Raw genomic sequence first — 13,058 nt, 5'->3', positions numbered from 1 at the left:
GCAGAGGTTCTTGACCACAGGCATCTGCACCCCCAGGGGAATTGGGCAACGTCTGGAGACATTTTTGGCTGGGACAGTCCAGAGCGTGCCACCACTGCATTCAGTGCGGAGAGGCCGGAGATGCTGCTCAACATCCGACAATGCACAGGCCAGCTCTTGTGACCAAGAACGATCAAGCCCCAAACAGCAATGGTGATGAGAGACCCTCAGGGTAGACCAAGGAGCGGAAGAGAGAGTCCAGAAAAGGGGCTCCGGAGAGAAGGGACGTGTACAGCTTCAGGTGGTGGGGGTTTATCTCCTCCTCCTCCTCCCCCTCCTCCTGCTCACCTGACCATGGGAGGGGAAGGACAGCAGTCCTTTAAACACTGGAGGGAGGATTGGCGCCCCAGATGGGTGCCTGGCCCACACTGGTGCTGCGGGAGTCGGAGCCTCAGAAAGGAGCGGGGCATCGGGGAAAGGGAGCCCTTGCATCTATAAAGAAATTCGGTGGGGCACGTCAGGCCAGCGAGCCTTACCTGAGCTTGCTCTTGAGCGCATTCACCTCGCGGCCCATGGCCTCGTTGCTCTCCGTGGCTTCATCCAGCTCCCGCTGCAGCTTCCTGCGGTTGGCGTTGATGCGCTGGGACTCCTCCTCCGCCTCCTCCAACTGCCTCTTGAGTTGCTTGACCTTCGCGTTTCCTTTCTCTGCCTGTCAGGGAGAGGTCTGAGGGTCAGGGCAGGGGTTGGGGGCACCGCTGGAGTCCCTGCAGGGCTGGGAGAGGCCCGGGAGCCGGGTCACCTGCTCCTTGTATTGCTCTGCCATCTTGCGCTCGTCCTCCACCTGCAGCAGGACCTCCTTTAGCTTCTTGTCCTTCTGCTTCAGCGACTTGGCGGTCGCCTGCTTCTCTCTGCACACACACAGGGGGTACGGATGGCTTCCCGCGCCGTTGGTGTGGAGACCTGAGCAGCATCTCACCCACCAAGGGCTCTTTTCCTGAGGCCCAAGTCAGGGTTCATCCCCCAAATCACATAAAGCACTGTATTTGGCCATAAAAGGAATGTAGTACTGACACCTGTTCCGACACACGTGGACGTTGAGGACATGCCCAGTGAAAGAGGCCAGTCACACAAAAAGGCCCATTTATAGGAAACATCCAGACTAGACCACAGAAACGCAAAGTAGATCAGCGGTTGCTGAGGGCGGGGAGAGACAGAGGGTGATGGCAAAGGGGCACAGGGTCTTAGGTGACGAAAATGTTCTGTGGTTGAGTATGGAGAGGGTGCCCCTCCCTGCGAATATACTAAAAGCCATTGAGCTGAACACTAACAGGCTGAATGCTGGGGTAGGCGAGTTACATAAAGCCACTACCAAAATAAAAAGAACGGGTCGGAACCCGGGCAGTCTGATGGTGACAAAGGTGCCGTGACCGTACTTTCTCAGTATGATGAGAAGCATTACCATACTTGCTTGTGCTGCACGGGTTGCTGATTTGGACTCTTTGTGGAGCCCTTAACATGACACCCTGCAAAAACGCAGGCCAAGGGGAGCTGGCTGGCTACGCCCCCCACCCCCCCACCCCCAGAGGAGGCCCTGCTACTCAGTGCTATTGGTAGGGGCCTCCTCTGGGCCAGGCCCACCTCCCTCCGGTGTCCACACGCAGGTCTCCCAGCACACCTGCAGTGTGGGTACCGCTCGGCTTCTTTCCCGGCCAGAACGGATGCCCTGAGAGCTCTCCAAGTGACCCCCGCCAGCCACTCACTATCAGGCAGGCAGGGTGTCTTTGGAGCCCAGGCCCCACCTACCTGGCCTCCTGCTCGACCTGCTCCTCCAGTTGTGCGATCTTGGCCTCCAGCGCCGCAATGGTGGATTTGAACTTGGACTTGACTGCCCCCTCCATCTCCTGCAGCTTGCTCCGGAGCTCCTTGTTCTGCCGCTCGAGCTGCTGTCTTGCACTCTCGTTCTTCTGGGCCGCGCTGCGTTCCGTGGCCAGCTCGTTGTTGAGCTGCTCAGCCTGGGGAGGACGGTGAAGGGCATGAGGTGGAGGGCACAGAAGCCTGGGGTGGCCCGCTGAGGTGACAGTCTTCTCCTGCTGCCCCCCAGCCTTCTTTGGATTCTGCATGTGCCCTTGGAGCTGGAGAACCCAGGAGCCCTCCCCACCTCCTCCAGCCACCAGCTCCTTTCTGGGCGCAGCTCAAGAGGTGGTGTCCCAGTGCCACCCAGGCTCCCCGTCTCCAGGTCACACGGTGGGTCCCCAGCACCTGTCACGGAGCTGGGACTCAGTGATGTCACTGAGCGCTCACCAGTGTAAGGCCAGGGTCTGGGGCTAGGGACAGAGCAAGAAGTAGACCCCCGAGGCCCTTCCTCTAGACACACATCATCTGCTGGAGGGGCCAGACATACACTGGCCACCTGATGAGACACTGCAGGCTGGCATGACGTGCTGTGACAACGGTGCTGCGTAACTGTGAGAGGGGCAGCCAGCAGATGTGCTGGACCCCTGCTCCCTGCTCCCCTCCACCCCCACCCAGGCCTGGCACACAGAAGCCTGCAGTGCATGTCACTGGACCAGTGCTGGGCTTCTTACAGGGTGGAGCCCAGCTCCGGTGCCTGCCCCGCTCCGGCCCCCACCTGCTGCGTGGCCTTCCGCACGCGGTCGCTCATGGCCTCCATGTTGCCTTGCTCTTCCTCCAGCTCCTCCTCCAGCTGTGCAATCCGGGCCTCCAGGCGGCGCTTCTCGTCCTGAAGTGTATTCCTGAGGGAAGTGCAGCCACGTCTGGTACTCCAGCCTCCAAGTTTAGAAGATTCCCTCTCCTCGGAGGAGTGATGCCTTAGAGTTGCCCTCATTTATAGCAGGAAATGGAGGCCCAGAGACTTGTCCAAAGTCACAGAGCTGGGAAGCAGGGAGCCAGGACTCCTATCTGGTTGGTATCGGCAGAGCCACGCCTGGTGCAAAGAGCAGCTCTCTCCTCTCTGATGTCCTCAGCTGCTCCTGCCCAGCCCCAGCCCCACCATGCTGTTCGTTCAGAATGAATGAAACTGGCCACACACTCAAATGGGGTCTGAAGACCTCCACACTCCTATGACAAGCTCAGCTGGTTACTGTCATCTTCAGCATTAAAATAGGTGCCCCAGGAGGCTCTCCCATGAGCTGCCTCTCCCTGCTCCTCCCTGCGTGGCTCCATACCTTCCTGAGACACTGCTGGCCAGCTCCTCGGCCAGTTCCTCTTTCTCCAAGTCGGCCTGTTTGCGAGCCCGCTCAGCTGCAGCTAGATCCTGGACGATGGGGGTGGGAGGAAGGACACTTGTTACCTACCATGGAAGGGCTGAGCCCCACCCAAAAACCCACCTGCTCCTATCACCAGGCCCCCAGCAGTTTCTGTGACCACTCTTGAAAGTGGCTGTGACTTCTCTGAGCCCGGGGGAGGCCCTGCCTCTACACCAGAGGAGGAAAATCCTGTGTCTTTCCCTGCTCGTCTCTCCCTGGCCTTACTCTGGGGGTCCACCTACGTGGAATGCTGGATGAGGGAAAGAAATCTGTGGGTGCACACACTAGGATGCCAGGGGCTCCTATCATGATACCTCCATCTGAGCCTCTTAGCGAGAGGGCTTTACCTCCTGGAGCTGCATGAGGTCTGCTTCTAAGCTCTTCGCTTTCTTCTCATTCTCTTTGGCGGTGGCAAAGATCTCATCTCTGGAGGCACGGGCATCTTCCAGCTCCCTTTGGAAGTCCTTCATCTGAGCCTGCACGAGTCAACAGGAAGGACAAGCTAAGATGTCCTTACTTGCCAGATTATGCCAACCCCTAGGATTTTCCACAATTAACCACAAAGAAATCCCTGTTGCATGAGCATTGCCTACAACCTTGCACAGCCAGGTTGCTGTCTGGGGGCACCGTTCTGGATGGCAGTGGAGATGTGGTCTGAGGGCGAAGGCCAAATGCCTGGTAATGGTGCCTAACCCAGGGCAGGAAACACCACCCAAGTGCCGAACTGTGGTGGGAAACCACCAGCTAGTAGGCCCCGGTGCTGTCACCGGGAGGGAGCCATGCCCTCCTTCCACCTGTGCCCTGCATTCAGGGCATCACCCACCTGCAGTTTGCGAAGCTGCTTGATGGCTTCTTCCCTGCCTTTGATGGCCGAGTCGGCCTGCAGCTCCAGGTCTTTCAGATCGCCTTCTAGCTTCTTCTTGGCCGCAGCTGCCAGGGCACGTTGCTTTCTCTCATCTTCCAGTTCTGTCTCGTATTCGTGAAGCTGATCGAGGAGGGTAGATGTGCGCTGCTGGGCTGACCTGTCCCATGGGGAGGCCCTCTCCCCACCTCAGCCAATGTTCAACAAGCTCCCAGGTATGCACAATCCCCTGCAAGGTGGGTCTGCTCCTCCCCAGGTTGCAGGGGAGAAAACCAAGTCTCCCTTGGGCCAGGAGGTGGTGGTGGAAGGAAGGAAAGCTCTACAGACCTCCCTCTCCCCGCTTTTCCCTGACCTGACCCAGATTACCTGCCTCTGGAGCTGCCTCCTCTTCTCCTCGTTCTGTTCATCGCGGGCCTGGAGGTCCCGCTCAAACTGGCCCTTGAGGGCCTGCATGTTGACCTCGAGCCGCAGCTTGGCATCTTCTGTAGCCTGCAGCTCGTCTTCCAGCTCCTCCAGCTGGGTCTTCATCTCCTCCATCTGGGTTTCCAGGGCCCGCTTGGACTTCTCCAGTTCATGAACCTTTCACATGAGAGTTGGCTTCATGAAGGTGGTCCGGCAACCCACGGTGACAGGAAGCTCATTCAGGTCAGAGAGGTGGCTTGTTGCCACCCACAGGATGCATGGCCGGGAATCAAGACCAGAGCCTTTCCTTTGGGAACCCTGGACTCAGCCCCCCATGCAAACCGCTGTTCCTAACCAGCCCCCATGTGTGACAGTCAGAGGGAAGCCTTCATTCCTGATGATCATTTCACATCAAAGAGGCACAGAGCCAGCCCCCCTCATCCCACCCCCAACAACTGGTAAATAGTGGGGACGGTGGGTTGGTGAAACATAAACAAGCCAGGACAATGAAGAGGGACTTACGTTCTTGCCCACATCATCCTTGGAGCTAACCAGATCCTCCATCTCGGCCTTGAGCATTTTGTTGGTCCTCTCAAGTTCCTCTTTGGCTTCTAGGGCCTCCTCGAGGGCTCGCGCCAGGGACAAGGCCTTGGTCTCCTTTTCCCTGGCTTCTGCCTCCGCTCTGTCCCTTTCATCCGCGTATTTGGAAGAGATGCTTTTCTCCTCAGCCAACAACTGTAACAACAAAAGCCCCGGAGGTGATACCCAAAGGCATACCCAAAGTTTGGCCTTCATGTCATTGCAAATATGGGCTAGAAGCCTTGTGTCCTGCTAAATTTATTCAGGGGCAGGTCTAAGTAATTAAGATATCTATGGAGAGAGTTAATAATAAGCTTGCTTCTGACTTCCAGGTCAGCCTTAGGCAGAGCCAGCATCTGCCCAGCCTCTGTGCTCGGAAATCACTTGTGCCGCCCGTGTTGGTTAGAACACACTGCTACTACTGAGGTCAGAGTGACACTTAATCCCACCAGGAGCCAATAATTGTTTTTGTTTTTTCACGGCCATTCAACGCCGGCTCTCTAAAGCGCTCTGTGAGCTGGAGTAGGGAAAGGGTGAGTGTGTGGATGGAACTGCGCGCGCGCGCTCACACACACACACACACACACACACACACACACTTATTCCTCCGCTTGGAGGGACAGTTCAAAGAACACTCTGTCCTGATGTTAACCTCATCTGTAGAGAGCTCAGCATATTATACATTGAAACATCCAAAAACAAGATTTCTAGAAGTCACCAGAGACAGGTTAGTATTAGGGGCCCCCTAAATAGCACAGTCGCCACAGAATCCTACACAATAGGTGACAGGAAAATAAATAAAAAATGTGATCTCAGGCCTTCAAACTGAGAACAGAGCAGCAGAATGGAAGCAGTGAGGACAGGCTGACCGCACCGAGACGGAAACTGGAAGAGCCTGCACGTCACCTAGAAGACTGGTACTCTGGGCCCCCATGCCTCTGGCGCTGGCCTAGCACAATCCCCAAATTGATTTTTAGGACAGTCCCCAAGTCACTTGCAAACCAAATGACATTTGTTAGATTTGAGTAACATATACAAAGTTGGTATTTAGGGGTTTAGGCCACACAGGTATATGCATTTATCAGCACTCAAGAGAGTGTATGCTGAAGATTTCTGCATTTCCACATAAATTTTTACCTCACAAGAAGCAAAATTGTATTTTAAATGAGAACTCTAGCTGATAGTGTTGAGGTATGGAGGGGGAGGGCTGTAATTTGCTTTGAAATGCATCCAAAAGATAAGATGCCATTGACAGCTGCAGTTTATCCTTATAAATAAACATGTAATAAAGCATGTTTGGTAAAACACTGATGATCGAATCCAGGTGTTGCCTGTTTCATGCTTTGAGCGTCGCACTGTGCTAGAAATTCTCCAAAATGAAATGTTAGGGGAACGTGGTTATCTAAAGGGTGGAAACACTAAATTACTTGGAATATTCAGGAGGTACTCAATAAATACTTGCTGAGTAAATAAAGTAAGTCTCATTCCAGGGCTAGAAACTAAGGCATTGGTGGGGTCTCGGGCGAGCATCACGGTGGGGGGCACCTGGCAGTTACGCCCGGGCACTGCCGCCGTCCTTGAGCCTCACATTTCAGGGTCACCCAAGGCAAGCTAGTTTTCCATAGCTGTCAGCACAGCAGGGGCTGGGGTGCAGGTACACAGCAGCCACACCGGCTGCCTCACAGACCCACCGACCCCAGCCCATGTCCTCAAACACAGTGGCCCACCCTCCAGCCCTTACCTGATCGAACTTCTTCTGCTTCTTTTCCAGGTTGGACACCAGTTGCCGCTGGTTGTCCAAATCGACGACCAGGTCGTCCAGCTCCTGCTGAAGCCTGTTCTTGGTCTTTTCCAGTTTGTCATAAGCAGCTGCCTTCTCTTCGTACTGCTGGGTGAGGCCTTCGATTTCCTTCTGGAACTTCTTCTTGCCCTCCTCCAAGGCTTCCACGGTGCTGGCAAAGTCCTGCAGCTTCTTCTTTGAATCGGAGAGCTAAAACGGCAGTGCCCAGGGTCTGGTGAGAGGAGGGCCATTGGGTGATTCCCATCCCCTACCCCCACCCTGGGAAGAGACCGCTTTCTCCTCGTTGGAGACATTCAACATCAGGGGGAGCCAGTGAGCCAGTGCTCTACTGGGGCACAGCCGAGCTCCTGATGGGCCCTCGCGGCTTAGACCTAGAAAAGCAAGGACACACAGCCAGCACCTGGATGTTCAGAGTTGAGATGTGGCGCTCCAGGTTCTGCTTGGCTTCCATCTCCTCGTCCAGCTGGTCCTGCAGGCTGTTCCTCTCATCCTCCAGCTGGCGCAACTTGGTGGACACGTTGAGTTTCTGCCGAGTTTCTTCTTGAAGCAGCTCCTACAAAAGGACACACAGAAGTCCCAGGGGCCCACACGCAGGAAGCTCCTACCCCTGGTCCCTCTGGGTGGGCGGCAGGATACCCACCTGAGTGTCCTGGAGCTGGGACCCAAGGGACGCCACGTCCTTGGCCAGTTTTATGGCCTTCCCCTCAGCCTCGTTGAGCATCCCTGTGACACTCTCCACTTCATTCTGAGGATGCCAAGAGACTGTGGTTAGAACCTCCAGAGCGGGACCCTTATTAAGCTAGAGAAGCCCTCTTAACTCACATGATAGGTCTTGTGGGAATCCACTGATTGAGAAATACCCGAGCCATGATGGGGCTGATCACGGCAGTTCCGTGGCTCCCACAGAAAGTGTGTCACCTACAAGTTGGGATGCCTGGTTCTAAGAACCTCTTAGAGCCCCAAACTCGTATTGCACTCTGTTTGCACCAAATAGATCCTGGGTCCTTGCCAAGGTTGGCAAAAATGAAACAGCAGGTTCGAGAGCCCGACACAGAGCTGCTCTGGACTCACCTACTCCCTAACGTTGGAGAAGAGGATACATACGGCACCTCTGCTTCCAGGGGCCCTTTTACCACCACCCTCTTCCTCACCCCTTACTCTTTGCCCTTTCATTGGCCCCATGGCCAAAACCAGAGATGCAGGAGCAGGTCCTTTTGGAGGTATCAGCCTACCATCTGTCCTCTTCCCACTTACAATGAGGATATAAATGATCTTTACTCCTCTAGGATATCGCTTATGTTAGGATAGCAGAACCTCTGCTCTCCACTGCTTGTGGGGAAAAAATCCTATTTAATGCTCCCCTTGCCCCCTTGTCCCAGACTGTAAGCACATTAAATATTTATTGAAAGTCTGCCTGTATTCCATGAGTGGAAGTCAGGCCAGACGTCTCGTCAAAGCTACGTAAGACCAAAGACAAACAGACCTTGTGATTGCTCATCTTAAAAACTATCAATGGCTTCTTGTCACTCAAAGACCACGTACATGTTATAGGACCTGGAGGACCCTGTGTCACCCGGCCACAACCTACCTCTCTAGTCCCACTCTGTACCATGTTTCCCCTGCAGCTCAGCATTCTAGCTCTACTTCTGTGATCTCTCCTAATTTCCCACTTACCCCTGGGCCCTTGCACATGCTGTTCCCTCTCCCTGCTAGACTTCTACTTATCTCAGACTGTACCTCCTTCTCAGTGAAGCCTTTCCCGACTCCTCCTCCTCCCGCAGGCCAGGCCCCTTGTTACCTACCCTTACTACATCATTTTACATTCATTCATGGGATTATAAATGCCTTTCCCTCCCTCAGGTCAGAGTTCTGTCGGGGCGGAGGCAGGGCCTGTGTCTTTCTTGCTGTTATATCTTAGCTTGGCCTGCAGCAGATACTCTGATACTTATTGAATGAGCAGATGAAGGTCTCTACAGACTGGAGCATGCAACAAGAGGACCACCAACTTGCTTTTCAGCAAGAGAGACTTCAGTTAGCTGGGAAGAGCTTCGGCCCCCACGGAGCTGGGACCAGGGGGGATGCTCGCTGCGTTGCCACCTCACCTGCAGCTTGTGGACCTTGTCGTTGAGCTCAGCCCGGGCCCGCTCCCCATCGCTACACTTGGACTGCAGCTCCTGCAGCTGCACCTCCAGCTTCTTCTTCTTGTGTTCCACCTCCTGCTTTGCCTGGTTCAGGACCCGCAGCTCACCGGCCAGGTCTGCGTTCTCCTTCTCCAGCGTCTGCTTATTCTTGTCCAGGTTGGCCTTGGCCTGGCCAAACAAACAGAGGGGAAGGAAAGCATCACAGCTCTGACCAGGAAAACATTTTGAGATGGGAGCCCACATTACCTGGCACACCACTTGCTACTGTTTCCCCCAACCCCTCCCCATCAGGTAGGTTCCAGGGACTCAGGCTTGTCCCCGCAGGGGAGGAACATGGCAACGTGGCGGACACACAGCCACCACAAGACTTTCTGTATTCTGTTTTTCTCAAGCTCAAGGTGACAAACCAGCATTCCACGAGCTACATCCAACCTGCTGTCACATCCTGTTTGACCTATTCTTGGTTGCCAACATTTTAATAAAGAAATGTTACATAGAAATCTGAACTCCAGCTATTTTTTTAAATTTCATGTTCTAGTTCATGACAGGTGATGGTTATACCAAAAAGCATACATCTATCAAAATTAAACTATACAGTTAAAACTAGTGAGGTATACAGGTAAAAATGCATATACGTCAACAATTCTGACTTTTAAAAAAACAAGAGGAGCATCATACTCAGTGGGGAAAAAACTGAGGAAAGACCTCCCTGAAGGGCAGGAACAAGATAAGGTTGTCCACTCTCACCACTTTCATTCAACAAAGTACTGGAGGGGGAAATGCACTTTGTAGGTACAATTAGCAAAATCTTATTCACCCAGAATACATAAAGTATTAGCAAAATGTCAAAGGCTAGTATTCAGATCCCATTTGACAAGAGGACACAAACAAGTGTCCTTTTATTCATCAAGAGGGTGAGGGGGGCTCTCTCGGCACTGTGCTCTTCCAAGAGCAGTCCTAAGACTGCTTGTATGAGGCTGGAAGATGGGGCCTGGAGATATGCATGTTAGCAAGGCCACAGGGGAAATGAAATGAATTAGTGTTTGTAAAGCAATGAGACAGTATCTGGCACACAGTCGGGGCTACAGAAGGGATGGCTGCCATTATTTTAATGTGCAGGAAATTTTCAGATTCTGATAGAAGTAGCCATAAACCAGCTCACCTGAAGGTGCTCACTACATCACCTCCTGAAAGAATAGTCACCTTGGCCAGTGACAGAAACAAATGCAAACTCCAACAATTTTTAGGTATTGCTACCCCCATTTAGTCTAGCTTCGGGGGGAATATCTAGAAAGTGCAGGGATGTGGGAAGCCATAGCACCGAGGGTGATGGAGGTGATTCAGATCTTTAGGGATACAACCCGGACATCGCAAGCTAGGAAGTTCACCCCACATGGAGCCTGCTTCTCCCTCTGCCTCTCTGTGTGTCTCTTATGAACAAATAAAATCTTTTTTAAAAATGTATTTACGTTAGAGAGAGCCCGCAAGAGAGAACATGAGCAGGGAGGAGGGGCAGAGGGAGAGGGAGAAGCAGACTCCCCACTGAGCAGGGAGCCCGATGCGGGACTCGATCCCAGGACCCCGGGATCATGACCTGAGCTGGAGGTAGACGCCTAACCCACTGAGCCACCCAGGTGCCCCGCTGTTTATCTATCTGGGTCACACAGACCCTGATATGTAGCTATTTGAAGCTGCGTGCATGTCACTGTTTTGCGTGTGGTCCCCAAAAAGATGACGACGTACCCTCTTGAACTGCTCCAGCTGCTCGGTGAGTTCCTCCACCGCCTGTGTGTGCTTCTGCCTCATTTCCTGGACCTGGGCCTCATGGGACCGGGTCTCCTCATCCAAGGCCTTCTTCAGCACCGTCACCTCCTGCTCCCTCTTGGCCCTGGACAGAAAGAACACAGTGGATGGCCATTGAGGGGAGAATGGGGCTCCCCTCAGACAGCGCTGTGCAGAGGAACAAGAGCTCTCCCAGGACCCAGCACTGAAGTCTCCATCCACCACCAGCCCTCCCTGGCTGGGTGACCTCGGCTGAGTCACCTGACCTCTCTGGACCTGGCATCTCCTCAGCTGCAAAATGAGGAGCATGTGACCGCCCAGAAACTCTTAAGACCAGCAAAAAAAAAAAAAAAAAAAAGTAGTATTAGCTCTTATTTATTGAGCACCTACTATGTGCCAGGCTCTGACCTAAGTTCTTCATGTACATCACCTCATATAACCTTCAGGGTAACCCTCAGAGGCACATCTATTAATTTTTCCAATTTTACAGATGAGAAATCTAAGGCTAAGAAAGGGTAGGCAGTCTGCCCATCTTGGTACAACCACCACGTGACAGAGCCAGAATCTGAACCCACATGGTCAGGTGTTTAAACACTGCACTGGGCTTTCCTGGATCATGGGCCAGGTGGGAAGGGAGCAGAATATCGTGCTGGCTTCTAAGCACAGGTAAGGGATGTGACACAAAACCCAAAGTGTAGGTAATCAGTCTCAGCATTAGCATCGCACCTGATGCCAGATGCACTCAAAATGCATTTGTATAGGGACACCTGGGGGGCTCAGTGGTTGAGCACCTGCCTTTGGCTCAGAGCATCATCCCAAGGCCCCTGGATCGAGTCCCACATCGGGCTCCCTGCATGGAGCCTGCTTCTCCCTCTGCCTGTGTCTCTGCCTCTCTCTGTGTGTCTCTCATGAATAAATAAAGTCTTAAAAAAATACATTTGTATATGCATTGAATGAATCAGCGACCTACTTTCACTAAGGTCAGCATGCATTATCTAGCAGGTGACCAGTTTTTGTTGGGGGACGGGTTGTGTGTTTGCGTTGGGGTGCTTTTTTGTTGTTGCTGCTGGTGTCCGTTAGCCTCCAACAATCCAACAAATGTTGGATCCAACCAATGTTATTTTACAACATTTATCACAAAACTCCCACACACACTCTTGGAGACTGGAACCTGGAGAATTATTTACACACATAGACACACACACGACAAGGATAGGAAGGAATACCCCACACATCAGCCGTGTTGGGACTAAGGATGATGCTTTTGGTGTCTACGTTTCTATAGCTTTGAAATGGTCCTACTACTGTGATGCAAAATAAGATGAGACAGGACTGTGCCTCTCTTAAAGAGGGTAACTGTAGGGCCTGAGCAAGCCAGGGGTTCAGAATGTGCCTGGGGGTTGCCCCTTCTCCACCGGCCACCCCATTGTGTGGTGGGGCAGGGGGAGCCGCTGGGCTCCGTGGGCCGGCCTCCCACCTGAGCTCCTGCTGGGTGGCCGTGCTGTCCAGCGTGTCCTCTAGCTCCGTCTTCAGCGCTTCCAGCTCCTCCCCCAGGTCCCGCTTCTGCTTCTCGGCCTTGTTTCTCGCAGCCCGTTCTGAGTCCAGGTCCTCCTGGAGGTCTGAGATGTGACCCTCCAGCTCCCGGATCTTCTTCAGAGCATTGTTCTTCTGAGCAATTTCATCATCGAGCCTGCCGGGGACAGATCACCAGAGTGAAGACCCCCGGGGACCTCACAACGCGGCCAAAAATTGCTTCCTGGGACCAGTTACTCATGTTCCACAGACATCAAAACAAGTCCCACCCACGTCCCCGAGACACAGTGGACCGCTTCTTGCTAGGCCGGGACTGCTTGCAGATTGGGACCTGTGTGATGTCAAAAAATAGATTGTGTGTGTGTGTGTGTGTGTGTGTGTATGTGTGTGAATGCAAAGCATGATCCCAGATGAGCCAGGTGCCCAGTTCACACCAGGAGCTTAATAGAGACTTTGTGAACACTGGACAGTTGTTTCTCCTCAGCAGCTACTTGTTTTACTTTCTTCCTTTTGCTCAAACAGTGGCATGGAGCCTGCTCCAGGTTCCATGCAAAGCACTTGGCCAGGCGTTGCTTGGAGAGAGATTAAAACCAGGGCCCCCCGTGTGGGGGACGCGGTGACTGTGGGGTCAAGGTGGGGGATGAGAAGCATTGTCTGAATGGCCTGGCGTGCATTAGGAATCTCATGGAAACAGCTCCCTCCTGACGCACGGT

The 13,058-nt window shown here is 53.4% G+C and overlaps 2 protein-coding genes across 5 annotated transcripts in view; one reads left to right on the top strand and one right to left on the bottom strand.

The window, feature by feature from the left end:
* The window catches only part of NDE1 (nudE neurodevelopment protein 1), a 42,918-nt gene extending 35,851 nt beyond the window's left edge, over window positions 1–7,067 (top strand). Inside the window, exon 9 of the mRNA NM_001252172.1 lies at window positions 6,860–7,067. Coding sequence (NP_001239101.1) covers window positions 6,860–6,920 — 61 coding nt within the window. The 3' untranslated portion in view covers window positions 6,921–7,067. The remainder of the gene's footprint in view (window positions 1–6,859) is intronic.
* The window catches only part of MYH11 (myosin heavy chain 11), a 115,690-nt gene that overhangs the window by 6,955 nt on the left and 95,677 nt on the right, over window positions 1–13,058 (bottom strand). For all 4 annotated transcript variants that reach the window (XM_038540265.1, XM_038540266.1, XM_038540267.1 and 1 more), the window contains 15 exons: window positions 12,290–12,502; window positions 10,774–10,918; window positions 8,992–9,198; window positions 7,530–7,634; window positions 7,290–7,442; window positions 6,830–7,078; window positions 5,032–5,244; window positions 4,474–4,686; window positions 4,069–4,230; window positions 3,593–3,721; window positions 3,165–3,253; window positions 2,609–2,732; window positions 1,783–1,991; window positions 779–887; window positions 516–688 (listed from right to left, as the gene is read on the bottom strand). In XM_038540265.1, coding sequence (XP_038396193.1) covers window positions 516–688; window positions 779–887; window positions 1,783–1,991; window positions 2,609–2,732; window positions 3,165–3,253; window positions 3,593–3,721; window positions 4,069–4,230; window positions 4,474–4,686; window positions 5,032–5,244; window positions 6,830–7,078; window positions 7,290–7,442; window positions 7,530–7,634; window positions 8,992–9,198; window positions 10,774–10,918; window positions 12,290–12,502 — 2,493 coding nt within the window. The remainder of the gene's footprint in view (window positions 1–515; window positions 689–778; window positions 888–1,782; window positions 1,992–2,608; window positions 2,733–3,164; window positions 3,254–3,592; window positions 3,722–4,068; window positions 4,231–4,473; window positions 4,687–5,031; window positions 5,245–6,829; window positions 7,079–7,289; window positions 7,443–7,529; window positions 7,635–8,991; window positions 9,199–10,773; window positions 10,919–12,289; window positions 12,503–13,058) is intronic.

This window comes from Canis lupus, chromosome 6, assembly GCF_011100685.1.
Source record: "Canis lupus familiaris isolate Mischka breed German Shepherd chromosome 6, alternate assembly UU_Cfam_GSD_1.0, whole genome shotgun sequence".
Lineage (NCBI taxonomy): Eukaryota > Metazoa > Chordata > Mammalia > Carnivora > Canidae > Canis > Canis lupus.
The sequence above is the reverse complement of the archived record's forward strand: the minus strand, read 5'-3'. Positions and strand labels throughout refer to the sequence as shown.